Below are 25995 nucleotides of genomic sequence, written 5' to 3'. Positions count from 1 at the left end.
GCAGTTGAGCTCCTGCCTCCCTCATGGGAGGTCCCAGGTTCAGTTCCCAGTGCCTCCTGAAAAAACAAAAAACAAAACAACAAGCAAAAAAAAAAAAACCCCAACTCAGGGAAGTCAATGTGGTCCATGGTTGAGTGCTGGCTTCCCCCAGTTCAATCCCCAGTCCCCAGTACCTAAAAAAAAAAAAAATTACCATGTGGCCTGCCAATCCCACTTCAAGGTATATAGCCAAAAATGGAAAACAGGGATTCAAAGAGATATTTGCAAATTCATGTTCTAGTTGTATCATTCACAATTGTCAAAAGATGACAGCAACCCAAGTGTCCATCAACCAAGGAATAAACAAATGTATTATATATATACACTGGAATATTATTCCCCTGTAGAAAGGAATGAAGTTCTGTTACATGAAACAAGATGGATGAACCTTGAGGACATCATGTTGAGTGAAATAAGCCAGAAACTAAGAGACAAATTGTCTGATCTCACTGATATAAAGTAATTAGAATAAGCAAAGTCATAGTGTCAGAATCTACAATGTAAATTACCAAGGGATGGGATGGGAGTAGGGAATAAGTCTTAAAATACAGTTTCTATTTGGTATGATAGAAAAATTTTGGCAAAGGATGGTTGTGACAGTAGCACAATATGTTAAACACAATTAACAGCACTGAGTTACACTTTGAATGTGGTTAAAAGGAGAAATTTTAGGTTGCATATATGTTACCAGAATAAAACTTAAAAAAAAAAAATCCATGGAACTGCACAATACAGTGAACCCTAAGTTAAACCATGGACACTAGTTACAATGATAAAAATGTGATTTCCTCAGTTGTAACAAATGTGCCACACTAATGCAAGGTGTTAGTAATAGGGTGATATATGGGAACCCTGCATTTTGTGCATGACTGTTCTGTAAACTCATGACTTCTCTAATATAAAAGAAAATATACACGACTCACACACACACACATACACATTGGTTCATGGTGGTGAATTTAAGAAAACTGAATAGAGAACTATATTAGAACTCTATGAAATATATATCTTCTTGTCATCCTCGGTGGAGACCTAAGATCCGCATTCGATTAATAAAGTAACTGTATAATTGTACTTATAAAATAAGTTGTCTCAATTTATATGACTAACATAACCATTGTTTAATTATTTACTTCATAACATTATGAGATTCTTTACAAGCTCTTTAAAATTTCAGCACAGCACCTAGTTCAATTGGGTAAAAATGCCACAAATGATATTTTTAACATAATTTTCACTATATATTTCTTCTGAAAAACCACTGTTTATTCATAAAGTCCATCAAACTTCAGCTGCTTGAAATCCTAAAATAACTTTGTGCTTCACAAAACTCACATTTGATAAAGGGCATTTACAGAATTTAAGTTTACTGAATAATAAACATGGCTTGAAGTGATGCAAGCTGTCAAAACCTTTGAATGTCACAGTTAAAGCTAATAGACCTTCATAATTTTTTCCTGCTTTGGAAAAGGAAAAGAGGTAGGATGCAAATGATTAAATAAAGTCAAGCTCACCTGTGAATTTCTTCATATTTGTATATTTGTCATAAATGAAAATTTAAATATACTTTGAGGTTAATATTTTCTGATCCATGTGATAGTACCAAAAAAATTCATATATTCATGCATAATAGGAGCCAACAAAGACCAGGGCATCTGATTTGTAGCAAATTTTATTTTCAAATAACCATATAAGGTATCCAGTTATTCTTTTCAGATCAATTTATAATATCATGCAAGGTGTAAACATAAAATTCCAAAGGAAAAATCATTTCTGACCATTCTAATATGTGATGAAAAGTACACAGAAATGCACACCAGGAACTTTCTACATATGGCTAGTAATGAATCTTTATTCTTGTCTGTTTTTCATCATTTCAGCACAAGATAAAATGCAGCACAAAGAAGCAAAAATTAATAATCCAAGGGAAGAAAACATGATGTGATGCACCATAAGTGAGGTTTTACTATATTAACACTCACAAAGAAATGTTGAAATTGGGGAATAATTTTAGCTAAAAACAATTCTGATTTTTCAACACTGTTAAGAAGAAATTTAGTTATATCAATTATTTTGCTAATTACATCATATTCATAGACCTTTTCTTAGAGTACCATGCATGGTTCTGAACTGTTTTTTCCTATGGAAATAGATAAAAGTAAAAGGAAATCTTCCCAGAGAGTATTCAAAATAATATGTTAATTTGGAATTATAATTTACTTGAAAATAAGGTAGAAGTTTAAATTATTCTGGACAAAATGTAATATAAGAACAGACTAGGCATTATTAAAATGCTTTAAAAATCAACACCACATCAGAAAGAAAATAATCCCTATTTTTTACATTGGCTGTAAATCAAAGCACTGTGGCTTTACATTACAGGGTTCCTATTCTTTTGAATATTCAGAGTTTGTTCCCAATTACTAAAATTATAAAATAGATCCAAATGGCCAATCCAGAGTTTATCTAAATGTCCAGTTTCAGGAAAAAAATACAATGCCTATCTCCAATTTGGTCTAAGTCCCCATATCCTTATTTTACTCTGATGTTTAGAGACCATCAAATATGAAAGGTATCACCTTGAAAGAACATAAACTCTCTATAGGTACAGCTAGCAGTGTTTACAGCAAATTGAAAACTAAATAGCAAGACTCCAAACAAAATTATGTGTTTATATATAAATTTTTATAATAATGGTACTATCCCCAGTATTCTTCTTGATGGCCTAGATGGCATGACCCCTGCTTATCCATTCCAGAACTTTCCACTTCTCTTTCCACCAAGATACATCTTACAGGCACATTGCAATGGAGAATGAGATGATCGTTATATGTGGCTTAAAACATGGTTTGACTCCAAAGAAAAGTTATTATAAAAGAATGCACAGTTCTCTTAAACTGGATTGTATTAAGGTTTGGTTCAATAAAGCTATTAACGTCTTAGGTGACAAAATATCACCAAGCTTTCAAAAGTGTTTGCTTTGGGTCCTTTAATGTGGAACTTTATCCTTACTTGAGGTATCCAAAACTTACTCACTATGTAAATGAGCATTAAAATGGCTACGCAATCAAAGCTTGCAGACACTCTCAGTAAAGCTTTTTTTTGCCCAAGATCAATTTGCCAGAAGTTAGATTACCCCAGGCATTTGGCAGGCAAAAGCTATGAAAATTCAATGCCCTGCTCCTAACTAAGAAGTCTGCATTCCTCCATCCCCTGCCAAAAAACAAGCGTGTAGTTGCCCAGACTCAAAGACAGCTGTACATCACGGGAAATAGTGCTAGTCCTTCCAACTCTGTATCGTGTGCCTTTTTCTCTTCCCACTCACATAATTAGTGCTCCTCGCTTTTACTTTTTAAAAATGTGCCTGTTTCACATTTGTATTATTTTTTTCAGATGGCTAATTTCGTTTATGTTCTTTTCCCCTTTGGTTTCTTCCTGCATTTCACATACCAGACAAACGTTTAAAGGTCTGTAAAACCAGGCGAGGTTCCAAATTATTTCTAAACCCAACTACCATAGGTGACAGGGCAGGGAAAGAAGGCAGAGCTGTAGGACAAGGATTTGAATAAATTGGCTGAAATGTTTTGGAAAATATATTTATGTTGCCACAGCCATGGATGAGGTTTCAATGAGGCATACACATTCTAGTTACTGACAAAATCAACATGCCTCATGATCACTCAAAATAGTATGCTTGTCATAGCGCATTGCTTTTTTTATTAGCAGTTAAGTTGCTCTTTTTTGTCATTTCTTTTCAAGATTCAGAAAGTGAAAGCATGTAAGAAAGCATTCAAAATTCTGAGAAGATGTGTAAGTGAAATATTTAATGTCTGTCATTCATAAAAGTTACATCATTTACACAGGGTTCATTAGTATATAATAAAAATTTCATCATCATGAAAAATTTTCTGGAAAGTATTTTATATGTTCATTTGTTTAACATATGCTTTGGATATACAGTTAAATAGGAATAGTTTAAAAATTCTTTCTTCAAATATTCCCTTTAACAATTAAAAAAAACCATTCCTAAACATGTTTTACTTTCCACTTGCTCCTTTCCTTGTAATATCATATGTAACTTGAACTATGCAAAAATCGGATCTTTGCATAGTTCAGAATATATTTGTATACTTCAACAAATTATCTCATTGCATAGCAAACATGTAAACTTATAGTGGATCCATAAATTTTACCCTAATAATCTAAGAAAGTTGATGAAATTTTTTACATGATAATTTATTCTGATGTTTATATTTGTTGCTACTTGGGTTTTCTTTGTTTTTATTTTTATTACATGTCTGTTGAATACAACAAATAAAAATAAGACATGAAAAATTAAGAACCAAGTAAGTAACTTTATCCTAGACTACCAGAATTTAACCTCATCATTTTGTTTGGATTTTCTCCTGTTTCAAGTTGAAAATGTGCTGTGCTGCTTCTGAAGACAGTGTTCAAAATTAATGTCAACAGTGTGTGTTTAACATAAAGTTAACTATGTCTCAATCAAATAAAATGTTTATTAATGAAAGCTATTTATCATACAAGAAACAGTAAAGATAAGTCATCATACAAAGATGTACACTGGAGGTGACAGATGTAAAAGTGCATGCAGAGTTTTCTGTTTATAAAAGAAGTAAATAAACAATAATGCTAAAATTACTGGGTGTTAATCCCTATGTACTCTTAAATGAGTGATAACTTTTCTTTGAATTTACAATTGAAAAATGTCATTAACAGATAGGACTAATATACATTAGCAAGCAAGTGAAATGAATGTTTATGGACTTTATTTTACAACTACTTGTGCTCGACAAATGTATGGGATCTTTTCCAATAATAATTTTCTTCAAATATGGGGTGGGCATATAACGTTCATGTTGTTCTGGTTTATACATAGTTTACCTAATTTTGTTTTAGATCACATAATTTTAAGCTTTCATTTGTGTCAGACAGCATAAAGAAGAGAAATTTTAACATTCAGTAAATGACATTTAAGTCTCTGTCTATTTTCTGTTTTGTTTTGTTTTTGTTTTTTTTTGGCTGAATAATAGATTTTTAATGTATGATTATCATAACCTAATATTGTCTTTGTCTTCACTGCAGTGGATTTCCGATCAAACTTTTCCCCTTCTTTTAATACTTTAGGGAATTTTCAAACGTCGGGATGTTTGGCTGTAATGCCCCAAGATTTGTTCTCCCTGAAAAAAATCATAGTGACAATTTATTAACTACAGAGCAACTTGGCTTTTAGGGGTCTGCAATTTCTATTTAGAGTTACAAATATCCATTTGTGCTCAATAGACCTAACATTAATCTTAATCATATTTAGGATAATTTTTCATGCAATTACTTTATCTGCTAGTTATCTTTTTTTATTTTAAGAATTGGACTGAGTCAAATCAGTGGGGCATTACTTTTTTATAAGCAAATATATGTTAAAGTTAATATAGGTTAAACTACATTGCAAATGCAATGGTGTGTACATTTAATATGAATCCAAAGTTTGGAAATCTAAAACTATATGTATGTTTGAATATTTTAAAAGATTTTGTATGACCATTTTAATGGTTTTTACACATAGATATTAGAATCATACTAGTAGGGTTAAATCTTAAATAAAACTGATGGGAAATAAAACTCCTTAGATTCAAAATGGTTTATTCACACAAATTTAATAGGATATATCACAATTGTTTGGTCCATAAATATTTAGGGGAGATAGTTTCTATACAATGCATTTATCAATAAACAAAGAAACATGGACAATTTTGCTAGACCACTTACTGTACTATAAACACGAAGCTCAATATATAAGGTTATTGAATTTATCAACTATATTTGAAAGAGTGCACAACTGCTTTCTATGACATGTTTGTCCCCTCTAACAGGATACACCATAAAAAGAGTTTCAGAAATAAGAGGTAAAACAGTACAAAACTAGTGAGGTGTCAAAAGGGTTTAAAACAGTTAATTTAACAAACAACACATATATCCTGATTTTTCACAAACTTACTTCCGAGTTATATCATAAGGCACATGGGAGAACTGAGTTATAATTAGTCTACTTAATAAAGTAGATCTATAGTACCATATATTGTTCTGTCAAAGAACAAAATTTATAAGTATCAATATTTTACCTGTAAAAGTGTAATAATAAGATCTCAGCCTTACCAAGGTTGTTTGGTCTGGTTAGTGGTAAATGCCCAAAATGTAATAGAAATATGAAAAGTCAAGATTTAAGCTCCATATAAGATGATAACCACACTTGCTAAATATATAATGGCAATCACACCTTTCTTCTGTTACAGTGTTAACTTCTCTTCCATCATCTTTTTTTAAAAAATAAGCTACTTTCTGTGCTAATTTTCTAAAGACCCTGAGCAAAAGTTACAATAATGCACTTTAATGTGGGCAGTGAACTGTCAATATGTAACCACACATTTATACAGCCAGAAGGACACCTTTAAAATCTATTACATAGCCACTTCGACCACCAGAAGAGATTTAAGGGGTCCAAAAAGTGGAGAATATGTGCAAAGTTATTCTTAACAATCCACTAAAGCAAGACATATATCTTGACTTCTTTTTTTATTTTTTTAAGGAAATCCACAATCTAATTGGTATTTAACTACAACAGAAGCTTATAGATGAACATTCACCACTGCCCAGACCATTAAGATTTTAGCTTAAATTAAAAGAAAAATAAATGCTACTGTAAACTAGGAAATATATTCAGATCAGCATCCACAAGGCTTCTGAGCTGTTTTTTCGTAAGAGACAAATAACTTCAAACGTCTGTCAGAAAAGGCTTTTTTTATTCTGACACATATATCGTCCTGTGCCGAAAAAGTGTATAACAAAACAAAACCAAAGAATTCGCATTGTTGGTATTAGTCTACTAAGCGATTTGCTTTAAAAAAAAAAAAAAGGCATTATTCATATAGAATGCCAAACACAATCCCATGGTAAATCTGAAACCAATCAACTGAGCTATTAATTCTATTAAACCTATTTCTTAAACTTCTTAAAAATTATATTTTGCTTATTTCCATTTTCTCTGGGGAAAAAGTAATTTGGACGGAATGGTTTCACTGCTATAATTTTATCTTTTGGAGGTTAAAAGTGCAAATTTTCAAAATCAAATGTGGAATTTTCAGGACTACACAGGGAGTTTATTTTTCAAATGTTGAAAAGGAAATAACTAAATAAAAAGTTTTGTTGGCGTATACATCCTCAAGAGAAGGAAAAGTCACATTCCTGGAATAGAGTTCCCACCCAATCAATCATTAACATTTAAAATTGCTATGGTTAAATGTTTGCATTTAATCATATTCCTCATATGAATTGACAATTCATGTAATAAATTAACTGAAACTTTTCTTTCAATTTAAAGAAATAATGTGAAACTTGCAAAATTCCACAAGCACACACACAATTGCAAGACTCAAAAAATAATGGTTTGGTTAACTATCTAATTATTAGCCCAATCATTTAACTGGGAATATGATTATTTCCCCATAACAAATCGTTCTTTTCTTCGAGATTCTGGAAATAAGTAACGTACAATTTTAAGAGGCACTTATTAGAATCATTCAAAACCACCCTCACCGACAGAAAGACCTAATTAATTAAAGAAAAAAAACCCAAATACAGTTTGTAGACAAAATATGTTCACTTAAAGGAGACAAGACTGTAAACTCATTTGCCAAGTGGCTGCAGATGCTACACACCAAGCTGTTTTTCTTTCCCAAATATTTTGTGGGTGAAAAAAAAAAGTCTTGTAAATAATAAAATAATAATAATTAGAATAATGAAAAGAAGAGGAAGAATTAAAAAAAAAAAAATCCAATGTTAGAAAAGGTTCGTTAAGGTAGTTTGTGAGGGGCTTCCGGATTCGTGGCTGTCCATGTTAGAGGTCACGGCTGTCACTACAGTGATAGTGGGATTGGTCAGGTCTGTTAAAGTGGTCGCAGTGCCGGGTGGAGTGAGAGCGCCGCTGTCTGCTGAGGGCGGGGCCGGAAGCGACGTGCCATCAGCTTTATCAACACCCCCATTCTCCTGCCGCAAAAGGTTCCTTCTGAATTTGGCTCGTGCGTTTTGGAACCAAACCTGCAAACCAATCCCAATTGATTTCTTTACCGATGTTTATTTTTATATTTCTTTTTCTTTCTTTTTTGGATATATATTTCTCCTTTTAAATATAATTATTTTCCTTGGGAGGGAAGGGTTGTTTTGGTTTTTTTTGGGGGGTGGTGGTACTTTCTTTTAAAGCAGTCACAGTAATTAAAGTAATGCTGTAGATCTATTCTCTCTCAACTGCACGTACCCAACCCCCCACTCCAGCACCACTTGGGAAACTGATGCTTAAGTGGAAATACCATGGAAGTAAAGGTAGAAAAAGGGTGAAAAATATACCCTGCTTCCTGAATTTAAGAATGGGGAGAGGCAAGGTCATGGAAAATATCTCAAAGTAAGAATCACTCATATGAAATGAACATTGAAACATACTCCAGAATGTTTGGAAGCCTGAAGTGGAAAAAGCACTCTTCTGTAGGGAAAACTTCCAGGGCCACAAGCCCCAGGCGGCCTAACCGGCTGGCAGAATTTAAAGGGCTTGCTCTTTGTCGCTGAGATGTGGGAGAGAATCGCAGGTGACCACTATGGTTCCATTAGCTGTATCTTCTTATAGAGACACCAAAATGAGTTCAGGGAAGCAATCAGGCAGCAGAATTAACCCCCACTATTGAGTTTTTAAATATTGTTTAAGGATGCAAAAACCCTTGCTCCAATTGGTTGCCGACACACTAACTACACTTTAGGCTCTTCCGGAGTTGTAAAAGGGGTAGGCCTGAATTTGGAAAGTCATAACATGTGAGTGAGACTGCCAAGAGTTCGCTGAAGTTAAGAAGACAGCACCAGCAGGCTCCCGCCCTCCCCACGTCTGGACACTGAGCCGAATGTGAATGGAAGTCTCTAGAGCCAGGGCTTATGAAAATACCTGCATTTGATGTTTGACTAGCTGTGCTGGCTTTGAGGTACCCCTCTGCCCATCTGAAGGGAGAATGTGGTTGCATTTTTAAAGACCCCTGGTCTCTCTTTGGGTTCCCTCCAGTAAGCCTCCCTTAAAATTTCAGGTGTGCCCTCTAGGGAGATAATTAAGATAAACTAATGAGAAGCCAAGTTCAAGAAATATCCATATCACTCTAAACAGGGAAGAGAACTGTTTTCACTGTCAAGGGAAAGGGAGATGTATGCACAGCGAATGATGGAGGTTTCTTACCTGCAAAACTCTTTTGGTCAGACCTGTTTTCTGAGCAAGCTGCTTGAGATCCTTGGCATCCGGGTTGTGGTTGATGGCAAAGTATGATTTCATGGTCCGGAGCTGGTGGTGCTTGAAGGAGGTTCGCATGCGCTTGGTCTTCTGTGAGGGGGGGTAAGGCTGTTGGTCCCGGTCCAGGTGGTCGGCTTCATTCTCGTTACAACCTGTTGTGGTAACAGTGAACAAACAACTGCTCAGTGGCAACTCTGAGCTGAAATCAAGGCCTGCAGGGTAATGTAATGATAAGGAAGGAAAAGTGAAAAAGGCTGTCAATACCATTACAAGCAGTAATTAGACAAAAAAAAGAGGTTGATTGCCAAAGTCAGCCAAATTAGCCTGTTAGTGTGGACACAACTGAAGTTTATCTAATAGAAAATATTAGATAAATCATCTCTTTTCCTTAATGGTCTATAGAAAAACAAACCAAGAGATGAGTAAACCAAAAGGACTAAAGTATGAGTGAGAGAGCCCGCCAAGAAAGGAGAAAAAAACAACAAAAACCTTTTCTGATAAATTTATGTATACCAACACCCTCCTCTCACACACAGTTTTTAGAAACTCCACATTTTATCATTTGTGGAATGAGATGTACTATTTGAAGGTATTGTTTTTGTTGTTGTAGTAGGGCATGTGGAAAACTGCAATATTTGAGATCTCTCAAGCCTGAAAGTTTTTGAGAGTCCATCAAGTGAGGAACAAAGTCAGCTCAAGTTTTTAGCCTTTTGTGGTATTCCAAAAAAGTATCCCCCCATCTTGGGGGGAGATGGGGGAATTTTTCCTGTTTCCTCTCACTGACCCCCATCAGTCTTCTAAAAAGACGTTTGCACTTCATTTTAGAACTTATTTCTAACTTCCAGAGAAGTTAGGAAACGCAAGTTTTTGCGATTTCTTATCTAATCACAGGAATATTATTATTTTAATGGCCTTTAGATACAACTGGTTAACAGAGAGCTACACCAGGAGGAAAATATTTTCCCTTGCTGTAATTTCAATAAATATTTCTGAAAGAGAATGAACCCAGACTTTTCACTTGGTTCATGCCTGAAGCGCTCCCCACAGCTCACAGTTCAGAAAATTGGTGATGCTTCTGTCTCGGCTCAGATCTTGGCCCCTTTTGCTCTAGATGTTTGTGAGTGAGATGCACGCTACGCCTCTGGCTGGCCAGGCAGAGAGGGCGGAATCCTCTCTCCCCTTGCAAATCCCCCCTCAGCACTCGGGGGCATAACAACCCAGCCTTTGAAAACAGTCTGAAAGTCATTGTCCCCAGGCTGTAAAGCTGCCCATTTAAAAGATCATTTCCAATAAACTACATGGAAACATGATTTACAATATGAAAATATTTTGCTAAGTATTTACTGATTCAGCCAACTTTACTACAGAAAGGGCACAGCAATTTTCTCTTAAAATCCTTACTTCAGATCTTTATCTGAGATTTACTTAGACTTGATCATCCTGTATTTTAATGCATTACAACAGAATATCTAAAATAACCTTGATCATAACACCAGGGGGGAAAGAAACCTGAATCTTGAAGAAAGTGAAGCATCTGTGAATATTAGCTCCTTGATTCTGCTTACTAAAATGTTATCTGTAAAATAAAATATTAACTAAAAAAATTTATTGTTTGACAAAAAAAAAAAAGTTATCTGCCTTGGATGCTCTGGTTAAAACTACTTTTCAAAAATGTTTTCAGCAACTTGTATATATACCAAAGCATAGAAATTTTACATTCACCAACCAAGGGGTCAACTGCATTACAAAACACAGTTAACAAGAAATTCTCTCTAATGCAATACCCTAGGCAAGAACTAATGTCTCCTTTGTTTGTATTTCTGTAAGATACATAAGTAAGAGTGCACACTTGGCAAAAGGACAGGGGAGTTCATTGAGGGAAAGGAGAATGTCATATTCACCTTTGAATCTCCACAGCCTAGCACAGGACCAGGAACTCAATAGGCATTCAATCAGGATTTTCTGAATGCTTTGTTCATTAATAAAATTACAAGAAAATATTAATGTAAAATCAAATCAACTTGAAGTGGAATCCAAGTCAGATATATAGATTCAAATAGTGAACACAGACTTCTTAAACCCAACCAGAAAGGTTAACATATGCCCAGAGATAACAGAGAGAATATATTTTACATTTTACCTTATTTCAGCCCAATGAGAATTTGTCAAGTTCAAATATTCTACAGAATTGCACTTTCATATCCTCAAATGGATAAAATAGCATCTTATGACTTACTATAAAACTATAGTTCTCTCTAGTAAACTGAGCCATGTTTCACAACCAGATTATAAATTTACCCACAGGAAAATAGCCAAAGAGGTGCGCCTCAGTCATTGGAGGCTTCTTTAAGTAAGATTTCATTCCTGTCGCATGGGAGTAACAGGCAACTTTTCCTGAACAACCCATCAAATTGAATATTACACCTGGGGTAGAAGACTTAACTTGGTGTTTAAATAACACCCTGAGCCAACTTCCCTTAAAGTAATATTTCTTAGAAGTGAATATGATTCCTCACCTAGCTATATGACCACTAGTCTTTAAAGTGAAGTTTATGGAAAATCATGACAGTAAGCGTTGATATTCCCTGAATATGCACTCTGTATCCATTATTGCTGATTTAAAACTCAGCAGAGCAGTTTAGGGCATTAAACAAAATTGTGGAGCTTGTTTCCAAATAGAATACAATTCAATATGTAAGGAGACAGATGAGGTTAGTGCCTAATTAAACAGATATTATTATATATGATTTTTATGTGACTATGCGAGCATTTAGAGGATGCAACTTCTACAACTATCTACTTCTCCTACAGAGCAACTCACTGTATTATCCTAAATTACTTATGGATAACTCCCAACAGGTTATGTAAACTTGCAAGGGATTGTGTTTCCCCAGGTCTACTTGTAAAGCTGTAGGTGTTTTTTCCCTGAATTACGAGGTGAAACGATACCTCGCTTACAACAATCTTAAACATCAACTTGTAGGTACGCATTCAGCCATACATATGAAGTTAATGAGAATATCTAAATACTTTATTTTCCAGTCACTTATGAAATGATAACCTATCCTAAAGAGGTTTTCTATTGGGGAGGTGGGTAACCTTCTGTGAGCGAACTGATCCCTGGGAGACCACTAGGGGTCAGTACCAGGCTTATTTAACAGCTACCAGAACCCTTAGCAGTTTGGATGGGAAGGAAGAGCCCAAGAGAGGGAGATTTTGAAAAATAGGAAAACACTTATTCCCTAAAGTAATGCTAAATTTCTTAAATAAGAGTTGCCTCGCATAAAATTAAATCTTCCCACCCCTGGAGGGTTTTATTTCCATCTAGGATTCCAGATAAAATGTCCACATCTCTTTCTAAAATATTGCACAAAGAGGTATAAACTAAATTACGAATATTCTCATTAAAAGACATTTGCTCTGTGTCAAGCATTAACTTTTGTAAAGTTTCACATCTTCTGTGACTGTCTATTAAATCATAAACATGCTTTGTGTACATGTGTTTGAAAACATACCAGTATGTAATTATATTTGTTTTATTAGTACCAGTGCTACCCTTTATGAGACCATTTTACCTTTTAAGCAAGGATGATAATATAATATCTAAAGAAGGCTAAAATAATGAACTAAACATGTTTTTAATTTGCTGAGTTATTTCTTTCACTAGTTTTGTAATAAACTGGCATTAGATTCCTAAACACTTTTTTAATAGTGGGTTAGTGTCTGGTAAGGCATCTTTAAACCAATAGTTCTAGATTATTTTCGCCTTTAAATATATATGTACTGTTTACTAGTATCTCTGGAAAAGATCAGAAAGGATGGGGTGAACGTTAAGAGGCATCACATCCGCAGTGGTGTGATTTACAAACTTTTTTGGGTTAGGGAGACTTCAGCAGCTCTTTTCCTCCTTCTTGAACTAGAGGGCATTAACTTTCTCAATAGCCTTATAGCAACACTCATTTGCAAATTAAAGACCTAAATGGCTGGGGAAGAGATTATCATTGCTTTTGAGAAATTTGTTCTCTCCAGTTCTCTTCTGAGAAGCTGAATTCTACTGTCCTTGAAGCTTCCTGGATCGTTCTAATATAAATATCCAAGGTGAAACCAAATTCAGCTAACGCCAGTAAAGAAGCTAAAGGTCATGTTTGCCACTAGTTGGAAATCGCCACCTTTCAGACTTTCTAGAGACTTTGGGATTCCCTCTCTTCAAAGGCAAAGGACTCGATAGTGCCTAACTATGTGAGAATCTCTCTCTCTCATTTCTAATTAGGGCCCGGGTGAGTGGCTTGAGATTCCGATGTCATCTTCTATTAATAAAAAAACAATTAGGGCCGGCCTGTCCCGCCACGGGGACCACACATCAAAAAAGATAAAGTAAGCGCGCTGGGCAAAGTGGCCCCAAACCAAAACCTCTGCCCACGCGCAGCAGAACCAAGGGAGGGGAGGCGGCCCGCGGCGGGGAGGTTGGCAAAACCCGGGGCTATGCACGCTGCCCGTACACAAACCCGTCCCGGTAGGATCTGCAGCCAGGCAAACGGTGCTTTTCCTTCGGTCTAGCAACCCTGGCACAAACCCTGTAGGACCGACTGCAGCCCGTCTGGGCTCCCTGGGACGCCGCCTGCTGCGCCTGTTCAGAACGGATTCTTCCTCTTCAGCTAGATCCGCTGAGAACCCCCGGAGGGAGCCCAGGAGAAGGCTGGGGGACCACTCGCTGTCCCTGCATGGCTTCCCACTAAAAACTCTCAGAGCAGGACTCTCAGTTCCAACTAATTCACACTGACTGTGTGACCTTGGGCAAACCACTTATCTAGCTGGACCTCATACCTTTACCTTTGGGAAACAACTGAATGTCAGGTACCACATCAAGCTCTTGGGACAGGAAGAGAAAAACAGACAAAAATCTGTGCTCTGGGCTGTGCAAGCTTTGGTTGGGCACCTGGGAGGCTCACAGGATTGCCACAATGAAGTCCTCAAGGTCCCTTCCCTCAGAATGGTCTCCCACTGCCTGAGTTTCCTGCTTACAGGGTTTTCCAGCCAAAACAGCCAAGCCAGCCCTTAAGCTCCCCCAAAAGTTAGCCAGTACTTTATAACCCCTTGCCCAGTGGCTGGGACTCACAGAGCCCTTCACCATCCTCATGTTTACTCACCCTTTGAACAAGAAATACCAGGGTAAGGATGGGGGTGGGGGGTGGCAAGCTATCAACAATGGGAAATTGATGCTTGAGTGAGAGGTTGATAAATGATGGATGCCATGCCCTGAAGCAAGGAAGAAAGTGTGCTCTCTGACCTGTTGCCTTGACTTTGTTTTTAATTAAGAGGGGAGGCCAATGGAGGACAGAAGAGCAGCCTGAACCCCCAGTAGAGCTCCTCAGTGGGCCCGACCTGGAGGTTCTCCTCATTCGCCTGGGATCTGAGGGCCTGGATGGTCTATCACACAGGGAATGAGCTGGCTGGCTGGATGAGTACCCTGACCTCTGGAAAGCACAAGCCAGCTAGCTTGTCGTAGAGGGTGTTTCCCATCCCCAAAGCCGCTTTTCTCCAAGATTAAGGATTCAGTTTTTGAGCACTCTTGCCAACTGTGTTCCTGATTAACTGTGGGCTGGTGACCACAGCCTCTGCTCCCTCTGAAGATTTTTTTTCTTCAGTATTTAGGAAAACCTCCTCCAGGATCTATAATTTGGCATCCACAAAGGAATTGCCCTGAGGCTGTTTTGCTCCAACTGGGAGCCAGAAACTAATGGGCTCATTAACTAATGGGCAACAAGGATTTGACTCTGCCTGTTTGGGGGAAGTTACTGCACGCCAATGGTTATAGATGTGTTTTCTGCCACAAATAAGGGTGTTTTTTTTTTTTTTTCTCCCTCCCTCCCTCTCTCTGTCTCTGTCTCTCCGTTTCTCTTCCTCCCCCCTCCCCTCCTCTCCCCCTCCCTCCAAACCTTATTTGCTAGCGAGAGGTTGTGGTGGTGAGAAAAATGGAACGTTGCGTTCTTTTGCAGTCAGATCTTGGGCGAGGGAAGGAGCTCCACAGGGATTCTCCTTTGCGCAGCTGGAGGCGCGGACTGCGCGCCGGGTGGGGGTAGCGACCAACCTGAATTGTAATTGACGATATCCACTCCCAGCGCCGGGCTTTTCCGCTTCCGGGGCCGCCCTTTCTGCACCGTGCCGGTGCCGTTGAAATAAGGCAGAGCCAAGCCGCCGCTCTTGGCCGCCAGCTCCGTGTAGCTCAGCTGCGGGGGGTATTCCCCTTGCAAGAGGGTCTCGAAGTGGGCGCGGCAGTACACCAGGCTGTCCTTCATACCGAAATGGTCGCCCGTGGTCAGGGTCTTGTTGCAGGTGGAGCAGGTGAAGCAGCTCAGGTGGTAGACAGAATCACGGGCGCGCATGACCATCTCCGAGGCGGAGATGCCAAGGTGGCAGCGGGCACATCTCTGCACAGAGAACCTTCTGGAAGGAAACAGCCGAGTCAGGGCACTGGTTGAGGCAGGGCCATCTCCCACCCGCGGCGCCTGGGGCTTGGTCTGGTCTGTAGCGGCTCTAGACTGAGGCCAGGGCGGGGTCCAGAAGGCAGGAACCCGGCCCACTTTGACCTTGGTTCTATTTGCTTATTGACCCGTTCTGGTGAACCAGGACAAAGAACCCTTGCATTAAGGTCAGAAGAATCGGGTAACTGTGCCTCAGTTTCCTTCTCTGTAAAGTGGAGAAAATTTAAAATAAAACAACAAAAAGCCAACCCTGCCCTAGTTAACTCACACCTCTGTAGAAAGAATCAATATTAAATTGTAAGGTCAAATGAAGACACTTCATCGACTACAAAACATTATATGAATTAAGGGTAATGTTGTTGCTGGATGTGTGCGTGAGAGCATTCAGAAAAAACACAGAGTCGGAAAATGACAATTTGGTAAAGGAAGGGTTATTATTTTCTAACCGTCTCTCCCGCTCGGGCTGAGAGCGGAGTTAGGTCACCTGCACATAGTTTTCTGTCTCCCAATCCAGACACACAAATGGGAAAGAATCAATAAATACCCCTGCCTCTGAGTTTTCTCTCCAGTCTAGCGGAGACCGTTCCAACCCAATAGAACCGAATGGCTTGTGTTTCTTTCGCAACCGCCTTTATTCCCGATCAAGGTCATTTACAAGCTCTCGCGCTACCCGGGCGAAAACTTTTAACACCCGGTTGCTGCTTCCCGGGCTGCTGGTTCAGTTCTCCGCGCGGATCTTGTCCAGTTCGTAGGAGGCGGAAAAAACCGTTCAAGTCCCAGGTGACAGAGGCACGTCCCTTTACTCCTTCCCGGATTTCCTCAGGTTCCCCCAAGCAAGCTACGAAGTGCCGGGAGCGCGTGGTATTCACCGAGAACGCTCTCGACCTTGGGCGCCTCTCCCACCCTGCCTCAGCACCCTTCCAGCGGGCCGCCTCTTTAAGGCGTCTGCAGAGGCCCCGTAGACTTTCCCGGCTCGGGGTGGTTAACCGCACCCCGAAGGAGCGAAAGGCGGGGCGGAGGGAGGCTCCCCGGCTGGGGCAGGTGGCCCCGCCAGGTGTGCCGGGTCCTGACGGGTAGGGACGGGAGTACCTGTAGTAATCCTCCTTGCAGTAAATGCTGCCGTCCTTGGCGAAGCAGGTGAGCTCAGACTCGAGGGCCAGCTTACATTCACAGCACTTCAGGCACCTCAGGTGCCACTGCTTGTCCACCGCCAGCAGATAGTACCTGTCCGAGATCTTGCCCCCGCAGCCGGCGCACAGGGCGGGCTTCTCCGGGCTCAACGGGGGCATGCCCTGCAAGGCAAGCACACGGCGCGGCTTAGGACAGGAGGCGCCTCACAATACAGGGTACTGCGGGCGCGCGAGCCCCGGGCGTGCGGGGAGCGGGGCGGGGGTCCCGGGTCACAGCGCAAAGGCAAACGCCTGGGCAGAGTTGGAGGTTTCTCGCTCTGAGGCTCGCTCTCTTTAAGTTACATCCTCTAAACCAGCGTTCACTACCCTTAACATAAGACCCCCGGCCACCCAGAACCCCTCTTAAAAAGGATTGGGAGCGCGTTGACTATAGTTTGGTGGGAGTTCCCGAAAGCTGAAAATTGTGGTTTTCAACGCATCCAAAATAAAACAACGGAAGTTGTTACTGGAGAGGGGAAAGGAGATTTGAATGAGCACAAATTGTTTTTAAACTCAAACGGTATTAGAATTCTATTTCTCTAAATTCTAAGGGGGCAGCGTCGAAGTTCAAAGGAAGAGATTATCTCCGTGCCCATAATTTAGTCGACATTGGTGTGAGTGCGATATATTCGGCAGATCCTGGAGTTCCCTAATTTTCAGGGACATTGGTCTTGCTCTCAGTAAGAGTGTAAAGTAGCTGTTCCGGGGATGATGCATTGTCCGGACTCCTCTACACAGTCTCTTGCCCTGGCATCAACATACCCAGGGGATCTTTGTCCTGAAAATCTCTTTAGCCAGGCTTCCCGCCTGAGTCCCGGCCCTCTCCGTCACCAACAGAGCTTAAGGAGGCCGAGCTCAGTCCCTCCGGGAAATTCAGGTTTGTGTTGTTTTGGGGTTGTTTGTTTGTTTGTTTGTTTTAAAACAGGATAATAGGAAAAGGGGGAAAGAAGTTAACCTCTGGACATTTCCCTCAAGACAAAAGCAGAAAAGAGTTGGACTTCACGAAACTTGGTGGGCCTGGAAAAGTAAAGGAAACACTCTCCCTTTACTGCGACCCGGAGCCCGCGCTGAATTCACCTTGTAAATGTCAAAGCATCCACCAATTCGGCTGTTTGGCGGGACCACAAAACACCTCTGCCTCTGTTAGAGCGGTGGGCCCAGCTAACACTACAGTATTTGAAACAATCCCTGGTGTGACGGCAAAGAATCTACACATCTCTGTAGGGATGAAATCATTTCCGGAGACTTGTAGTTTCCCCCCCTCCAGTTCATAAGTGGAACGAAAACCCTAAGATTACTAATTGGTTTTCTTAATGAAGCGGACATGGCTTTTATCATCATCAATAGAACTAACAATGACAGTTGATTGCCACGTTTAAGGCTTAGAAAGAGTTCTCTCGCTTGGGCTCGGCGCCGCGCTCCTCCGGACTTTGGGTTTGCTTTTCTCCTGCACACACACCCGCCGGGCTCGGGAGCTGAACGCAGCCCTTCTCGCTCGAGGGGCTGAGTTGGGCAGCCAGAGACCCCGAGAATCGCTGCGTTTGGAGGTGCCGAAAGCCGACGTGGGGAGAATTGGAGAAGTGGCGATGGCTCAGTCACGCCGAGTCCATCCCGAGTTCATCATCCGACAGAGAGACAAGCCCACCCCTCCTCCCCCAGCTCCAGCTTAACCCAGAAGCTTCGACTGCCCGCCGTCCGCCGAGTGTCCGAGCCCAGCTCGCCCTCGGAGCTGCCAGTCCTTTCCGCTACGCGCCCAGGAGTCAAGGGGGGCATAGGCGACCGGAGTTTGGGGGTCTGCGGAGAAGGCGCCCCTTGCCTCCCTTTCCCGGCCCGCCCCGCAGGCTCCGAAACAGCTGCAGCAGAGGGTGGCGAGCTCGAGGTCTCGGAACCACAGACATTTCAAGTCAGAAAGGGGGCCGTTCCTTAGCCTCGCAGACCTCGGCGGACCCGAGGAAAGCCACCCACCAGTCTACAGCGGGCATCCCTGTGCCGCGCGGCCCCCAAACCCTGCCCACCAGGGAACCCAGGCGAGGCTGAACAGGCGCGCCAGGACGCGGGGCTGCGGCCGCTGCGGGCCCTTCCTTACCGCGTCGCGGCCGTTGAGTTGGGAGCCTTTGGCCAGACGGGCCTCGGTCTTGGATCGGCGCTCCATTTCCTCCATGATGCCTTGAATGTGGCCTCCGGAGATCCCGTGGAAGAGCATGGCTGGGGGGCGGAAAGGACACGAGTTGTCTTCTGCTCGGCACCCCACTATTTCCATATACACTCGCCCTGAACGCTCAGCTCATCCGAGTGAAGGAGCAGAAGGGGACTGCGAAGGGCTGCGCCGCCGTGGAGTAGCACGAAGACGCTCGGGGACAGAGGGCAGGAGGAAGAGAGAGAGGGAAGAAGAGGCAGAATGGAAATCGGGTTGTTCCAGGGGCGGGGGGAAATGCCCCAGCGGCTCCCTAAAGGAGATGGGCAGAAAACAAACAAACACGGGCAGAGGGGAAAGGAGGCGAAGACGGCGAATCTTACGGCTCTCAGAGATCGGGTTACTAATGGGAAACAACTGCGGCGGGGGGAGGAAAACAAAATCTGGTGAAGAAAGAAAATAGTTTAGAGCACAAAGAAAGAAAACGAAGTGCTATTTTCAGCGGTCCCTGGCTGCCTACAAGTTCCCAGTGCCTGTAGCTTGGGTTGGGGACTGCTCCTGCCAGAGCTGTGTCCAATTTGTTAAGAGTCTAAAGCCAGCCCATTTTTGATAATTTAGTAGGAGGAGTTCTCTCCCCGGAGCTGCCACGGATTTTTATTCAGACAACAAAGACCTGTCATACTCCTCTCAACCCCCTGGTGATGGGCAAGCGGGGACAAACATTATAAAGGGGCGGGGGTTGGAGAGGCGCGGGAGGGAGGAGAGGACATTTACCTCCCCCCAACACACGCGCGCGCACACACACACACAACCAGACATCCTTGCTAGAGTTCCCAGTGGTCACATCTTAAATGGGGAAAAGGAGCCCTTATTTTCCCCACCCGGACGCAGGGGGCGGAGAGCAGGCCTCCCTAGCCCGAGTTCAAGACCAAAACCTGGGCTCAGTGCACACAGAATGTCAGCTCCAAACTTTGGGTTTCCTCCTCCTAGACCCCAGCCCGCCCAGACTGTCACCCCAAATAAGTCAATATTGGGTAGAAATTCAAGCAGTTCCCTGAAGTCGAGACAATGCGAGTTCATCGCTACCTCTCTTTCCCAGCTCACATTTTAGAAGCAGCTGTCTGCTAGGGCATCTCTTTGCCTCATCTCCCCTTGGGCCTGCGACGCTATCAGGCGCTGGAGCATCCTCCAAAGAGGAAAGCATGCTTGGAGAACTTGGGTTTCTCGAGGTTACTTTTGGCAAAAAAAAAAAGGTTTGTTTTGTTTTATTTGGCACAGGGCGTGGACTTGTAGGCGTGGGTATGCAACTACACCGCGGTTTGTTTTCTTACCCAATTCAGATTTGAAGGAAAACTGCCGCCGATTCTGGAGTCCCTCTTGAAACTTGTCAACGTGGGCAGCGGCTCGGGTGGTCCCCTAAGCCTGGCGCCTGCAGCCCTGGACTAGGCGCGCTCATCAGTGCCTGCTGTTCTCACTGCCCTTACAAGGAACAGGGCTAGTAACACTGGGTGCACTACACACTTCGGAGGGTGTGAAAGGGGCTCCTCGCTGTGGAGGCGGGAAAGGTGAGAGCTGACAAGCAGAATGGCAGCCCTGTGCCTCACAAGAGGCTGGATTGTTCTGTCGCCCTCTGTTCCCGTTAGCGGCGGCTCCTCCCCGGCCCCATTAAAATGTGTCCACAATACTCTGATATTGTCGATTCATTCAAATGGCCAGAGGCCCCCTAGGGGATCACAGGCAGGGCGCGAGGCAGGAACCAACCTGGCTTTAACCAGAGAGAGGAGGAAACCGGTTCTCTCCACCGTCCTGCCTGACTCTGTTTCCCACCACTCGCAGCCTGGCTTTCCCTGGAACAGCGGTGCCAGTGTCCTGCTGATCGGAAGTCAGAGGAGCCGCCCGGTGGCAGACACACTTTCCTCCGCCCGGGGGAGCCCGTCTGGGAACTGTAGTCAAATCCAGAAGGACAAATCGAGGGAAGAAGCGAGAAAGGGAGGGAGGGAAAGAAGAAGGAAGCCAGGGAGAGAGGAGTTGAGAAGGAAGGACGACGGGAGAGGGAAGGGAGGGGGGAATAAGGATGAGAGGAAGGAATAAAGAAATGAAAGAGGGAAGAGGAAGGAAGAAAGTGAAGGAGGGAGGAGGAGGGGCAGGGAGGCAAAAAGAAAGGGAGGAAGGAATGGAGGGAATGAGGAAGCCACCCTTGGTGCAGCAGCCTGACTTCCTGTCCCAAAGAATTGCTCTCTGAAGTTGCTGGAGTGCCTCCTTCAGGAAACCTAAGACCCTACTGCTTCACCCTCGCTTTTTAGTCAGCTGGAAAATAATGCTATTTGCAGACTGGGTGTTGTTATGGTCCTCCGGGTACCAGCATACAGCTCATAAAAACACAATTTCATACAAAAACAAAGCCAATCAAGTGAGCTAAGCTGGAGGCATCCCCCTCCCTTGGCAGCCCAAGTGGACAGCAGGGCTGCTATTTACTGTAAGCAATGTAATTAGTCCTTTTGGATGGAAATCAATAAGCTTTTCAAACTCATAGCACCCACAGCAATAGGCCCCTGAAGAGAAGCTGGGGGCTAGTGGCTTTTCAGACACAGTAGGTCCTCTCTCAAAAAGGGGGAGATTGTCTTCTCACAAGTCAGTGGTAACAGGACTCAGAACACTGGGATGAAGGGGAGGAGAAAGAGGAAGGATGTGGGAGAAGAACATCAGTCAATTATCCCAAGGAAGTTCCAAGGAAAGAATAAGTATGGGACTTCAACCCCAGGGACCTGCTTTGTATTTATGATGCTGAACCCACACACACACACCACCCCCAAATGCAGGTATCTGGAATTGGGTTTGGCTGGTGGAGTTTTGTCCCTCTCAGCAAGAACAAACAACTGCAGAGCATAACTCCCTCTGTGCAAGAAATGTTATCTTTGGAGACTGTTCATGAAGAAAAAGTGTAACAAACAAATCTAGGAAAACGCCAGAATTTTGTGAAGAGTCTCTAAGGAAACCAACCATAGAAGTCCTATAATCCCTCCAAATATTCATTCATTCTTTCATCTATTCAACACATCTCTATTAATTATCTAGCAGAAGGTACAGGCCGAGCAGAGCACTTTCTACAATCTGCTTTAGGGTTGAATCCTCAGCTATGCCTACTTTCTTAATAAACTCAAGCTAGAAATTCTTGCACCCAGTGGGATCAGCTACTTCCCATAAAGAAGTGAACTTCCAGGATTCTTCCTTTTCAGCAAATGTAGGAAGTCAGCAGAAGGCTGGTGGTGAGGCAGACACTGCTGGAGTTTGGGAACATGCTAGTACCTGGGCAAAAACTCCCCATTCATCCCTCCATCCCTGCCTCATCTCAGTTTCTAAAAAGGAAGTCCACTGGCAGAGGTGGGGGGAGAGTGGAAGGGGGAGGGGGTCTTCCCCTAAAATTGAGTGTGTGACCTGGCGTGTCTTAATCTTTTTGTCTTGGAGCCCTGAGAGAATGTCTAAGTTTCCACCCCTTGCTACCCCTCACCCTAAAGGATGCACTGTAAATAGGAGAGTATCTTTGTGGCTCTGGTTCCTTTCACCTTCCCTTCAGAGAAGCTGGGGCCTGGCAGCCCACTGACAGGAAGCTCTCTCCCCTCTCACAGCTCAGGGCTGAATGGCCATGAGTGCTCTATAAAAGTTTCTCAGTTCCTGGGACTGAGCCTCCACCTCTCTCAATGGGACAGGTGCACTGGGCTCTCACCAGCCCTCTGCCGGGAGCAGACAGGATCTCAAGTCTCCTTTCTGAATTCAAGTCTCTGCTAGGAGCAGCTCCTTGGCCAGGCACTGCCCTCCTCACAGTTAAGCACAGGCAATCCATTGCCACTTTCAGGAGGGGCTGGACACCAGCTGGGCAAAGGAGTTGGAAATTGAAGGTTGGGGTCTTGGAATCCCCTCTTGGATCAAGGGGGCGGTCTCCCACAGGCCCACCTGGGCAAAGGCTAGGGCACAGCTGCACATCCCAAAGGAAAGGAGAGGAGGAAGTAATGGGATGCATGGCCTTACCAAGGGGACAAGGAAGGCATTAGGGTTCAGAGATGAAAATCCCAGCAAACTGCATCTCTTGGGAGCACAGGTAACTCAAGGTCTCTTTGGACAAGAATTTTGAAGGCCATGAATTTGTGGCCCATGTACGCCCTTTTTGAAAGAGCAGAGATCGCCTTTCCCTCCGTCTCTATAAACTGGCTGATCAGCCCTCTTGTTCTGAAAGGTGCAGCTCTTGGAACAATGACCTGCTTTTGGCAGTATAGTGAGCACTACACCGCCTCCTGGAAAGTCAGAGCATTCCGTGTGCCCGCTGGGCTGGGCTGGGTGGGTGGATAATGGATGGCCCAGAGGTGCCAGGGCCTTTCTCTTGAAAGTGACAACAGGGATTCTGTATGTGCAAATCCCCACCACGAAGTTGACAGGACCAGAGCTGCACTGCCGCACGGGCGCATTCCTCCTTCGGTCCTGCAAAGGGTGCATCCTTCAGGACCAGGCTGGAGTGGGCCGAGCGGAGCGCGGGGCACCGGGAATTCGACTGCAGCTCGCGACTGCGCCCCACTTGCGCGCTTTTGCCCGCCGCTCCCCTGCGCGGCTCCCGGACCAGGACCCCGCTCTTCCAAGTGCTGGATGCCCAGGCACCATCCTCCGCTCCCGCAAAGTCTCCTGCCTGCTGCGTGCTCCCTTCAAACCTCTGTGCTCTAAGGTCCCTGAGCTCTTTTCCAAGGGGGCGGCCGCCAAGTCTAGAATGCCGAGCTCCCGCAAACTGAAGCCCTTTCATCGAGATTTGCCGCGCCTTGGGCCCTCCGCCGCCCCAGGAAGGAAGGGACACGTCCCGGCGCGGCTGCCACCGAGATCACGCGCAGAAATGTCTGCGCAGGATTTGGATGGAACAACAAAAACATGTGAATGAAGCCGGTTTCCAGTTCAGCCTTGCACCGGCGAGAAAGTGTCTTCTTTCCGTCCTCACCCCTTCCTGGGGCACGCCACCCCCCAGCAGCCCCGCGGAGCTGCTCAGGGTCCTCCGCCCGGCGCCCCAGACGCGGAATCCTGAGGAAAGTCAGACATTCAAGGGAGCGGCAAGGGGAGGCTCCAGCAATCCTCTCGGGAGATTCTGAACCACACTGTTTGTTTTTCGAACCGACGAAGCGCAGTTTAATCTTTAAGACAAAATACACGCCCTTCGTCCACTCGGTGAAAGGAGCGCACACGTGTGTGCTCACACACACAATATACACAGTGGCCCGAGAAAGGGGCTGAGAAAACGAGAAGGGGCCTGGCCCAAGACTCACCTGCCTCTAGAGTGGTGCCGTTCAGCATTCTTGGAGTAAAAAGGAGTTGCTCGCGCCGGAACGGTGTACGCTCTGGCAGGGAAAAGCCGCGCGTCAGCATCGCGGTGCTGCCCGGGACCCCCCAAACCTCCTCCCGCCCCGTGGGGCGCTCCCCAACGGCCCCTCCCGCCGGACCTCAGGTAAGGGAGCCGCTGTGAGCCCAGCTGGACTCCGAGACACCCCCGGGGCGTCCCGCGGCCCCGGCGGACACAGAGGGCAGAAAACTGCGCTGTCAGGGTACCCCGCCCCCCCCCCCCCCCGCCATCGGGATCTTACCTTGTGGTCCAGATGTTCCCCCCCAAAACCCGATCCTCGGCGAGGGAGGGCGGGAGGCGGCGATCAGAGGTGCGGCCCGGTCCCCGCGTCTCACCGAGGGTCCCTCTGTAAATCAAAACAATGAATAAATAAACCTTTTGGTGGAAATTAATCTCTCTCTCCCTCTACCTCTTGGAATTGACCTGACTCCTTCACCTCTGACCCACAGTTCCCTCCACCTGTCTTTTATTTTCTGTTTATGCTTCCAAATTGGGAGGGGGAGGAGTAGGGGGTGGGCAGAGGGCCCAGACGCTGGCCGGGGCCCCCAGACCAGCTCTGAGTCTCTGCTCAGCTCTTCCAGCCTCTCAATAACCAGGGGAGGTGTTAATGGAGGACTCGGCCGTAACCGAACCTCATAAAGCCGAGAGCATCTGGGGGTGGGGGGGGCGCAGCGCGGGGGCCGAAGCCCCGCGGCGCGCTCTGGGCTCGCCACCCCCCAGCCGCCCCTTGCCTCCGCGTCCCCGGCACCTAAAGACGCTGCCGCCAGCTGGTGCCTGCCTAGACGGTGAATGGACTGTCGCTCCTGCGGGGCACTGGGCTGTGCCATTGATTGCTGCCCGCTACCTCCCCGCCCTCCCCTCGCTGTCCTTCCTTCCCTCTGGGCGCTCGGGTGCCGGGCGTCGGGAACAGGGCACTTTGGAAAGCACTCTGAGCTCCGAGGCGCTCCGAGGGCGGCGTTCGCAGGCAGTCGGGTCGCCCGCGCGCTGGGGGGCCGGGTGGGTGGGTGAATGTAGTGACTAACCCTGGGGGGGGGGGGGGGGGGAGGACCCGGACTCAAAGCCTGGGAGACAAGTCTTCGAGCCGAAACAACCAGAAAGGAGTCCGGGGCTTGGACGCGGCGGGGGCGATGTTACCTGGTCTCAGGTTCCCGAGGGGCTCCCCAGGCCACCCCGGGAGCAGTCAGGCCGCTGCGAAGCGGAGAGAGAGCCCGGAAGCCGGGCTTCCAGCCAATTACTTACCCACTCCCCCACCCAGGGCGCCCTTCGCAGTCGGGGATGGGGGGAGGGGGCTGCAGCGAGATTGGCAGCTCCGGGATCCTGGTCTCGGCGACGGTGCGGTCCCCCGCCCTGCGCCACTATCGCGGCTCCCAGGCTGCGGCGGGGGCCGAACTCCCGGGGGGCTCGCGGCGCCCTGGTGCCTCCGAGCAGCCTGCGAAAGGATCGCGGGATGGCGGGTACTGCGGCGCGGG

The 25995-nt window shown here is 44.7% G+C and overlaps 1 protein-coding gene across 3 annotated transcripts; it reads right to left on the bottom strand.

The window, feature by feature from the left end:
* Positions 1–1697: 1697 nt before the first annotated feature.
* Positions 1698–25456, bottom strand: LHX9 (LIM homeobox 9). 3 transcript variants are annotated; one of them, XM_058274920.1, is made up of 7 exons: positions 24768–25456; positions 24453–24524; positions 19108–19226; positions 16942–17144; positions 15459–15814; positions 9320–9522; positions 5693–8148 (listed from the first exon to the last, which is right to left on the bottom strand). In XM_058274920.1, exons 2-7 carry the CDS (start codon positions 24478–24480, stop codon positions 7891–7893), a joined length of 1167 nt encoding a protein of 388 aa, XP_058130903.1. In that variant the 5' UTR covers positions 24481–24524; positions 24768–25456; the 3' UTR covers positions 5693–7890. The 3 variants fall into 3 exon arrangements, with proteins under 3 accessions (XP_004476404.1, XP_058130903.1, XP_058130902.1); XM_058274919.1 differs by lacking the exon at positions 24768–25456 and having other exon boundaries at positions 24453–24696; XM_004476347.4 differs by lacking the exons at positions 5693–8148; positions 24453–24524; positions 24768–25456 and adding an exon at positions 1698–5237 and having other exon boundaries at positions 19108–19738.
* Between the last annotated feature and the right edge of the window lie 539 nt (positions 25457–25995).

The sequence above is a fragment of the Dasypus novemcinctus genome, chromosome 13 (assembly GCF_030445035.2).
Source record: "Dasypus novemcinctus isolate mDasNov1 chromosome 13, mDasNov1.1.hap2, whole genome shotgun sequence".
Lineage (NCBI taxonomy): Eukaryota > Metazoa > Chordata > Mammalia > Cingulata > Dasypodidae > Dasypus > Dasypus novemcinctus.
The sequence above is the reverse complement of the archived record's forward strand: the minus strand, read 5'-3'. Positions and strand labels throughout refer to the sequence as shown.

Excerpts from the sequence above, each read along its gene's own strand:
- LHX9 (XM_058274919.1), bottom strand. The coding sequence starts at position 24,552 with ATGCTGACGCGCGGCTTTTCCCTGCCAGAGCGTACACCGTTCCGGCGC. Across the intron at positions 19,227-24,452 it reads CGGCACCACTCTAGAGGCAG|CCATGCTCTTCCACGGGATC; the intron begins GTGAGTCTTGGG and ends TCCGCCCCCCAG. Across the intron at positions 15,815-16,941 it reads TGCAAGGAGGATTACTACAG|AAGGTTCTCTGTGCAGAGAT; the intron begins GTACTCCCGTCC and ends GTTTCCTTCCAG.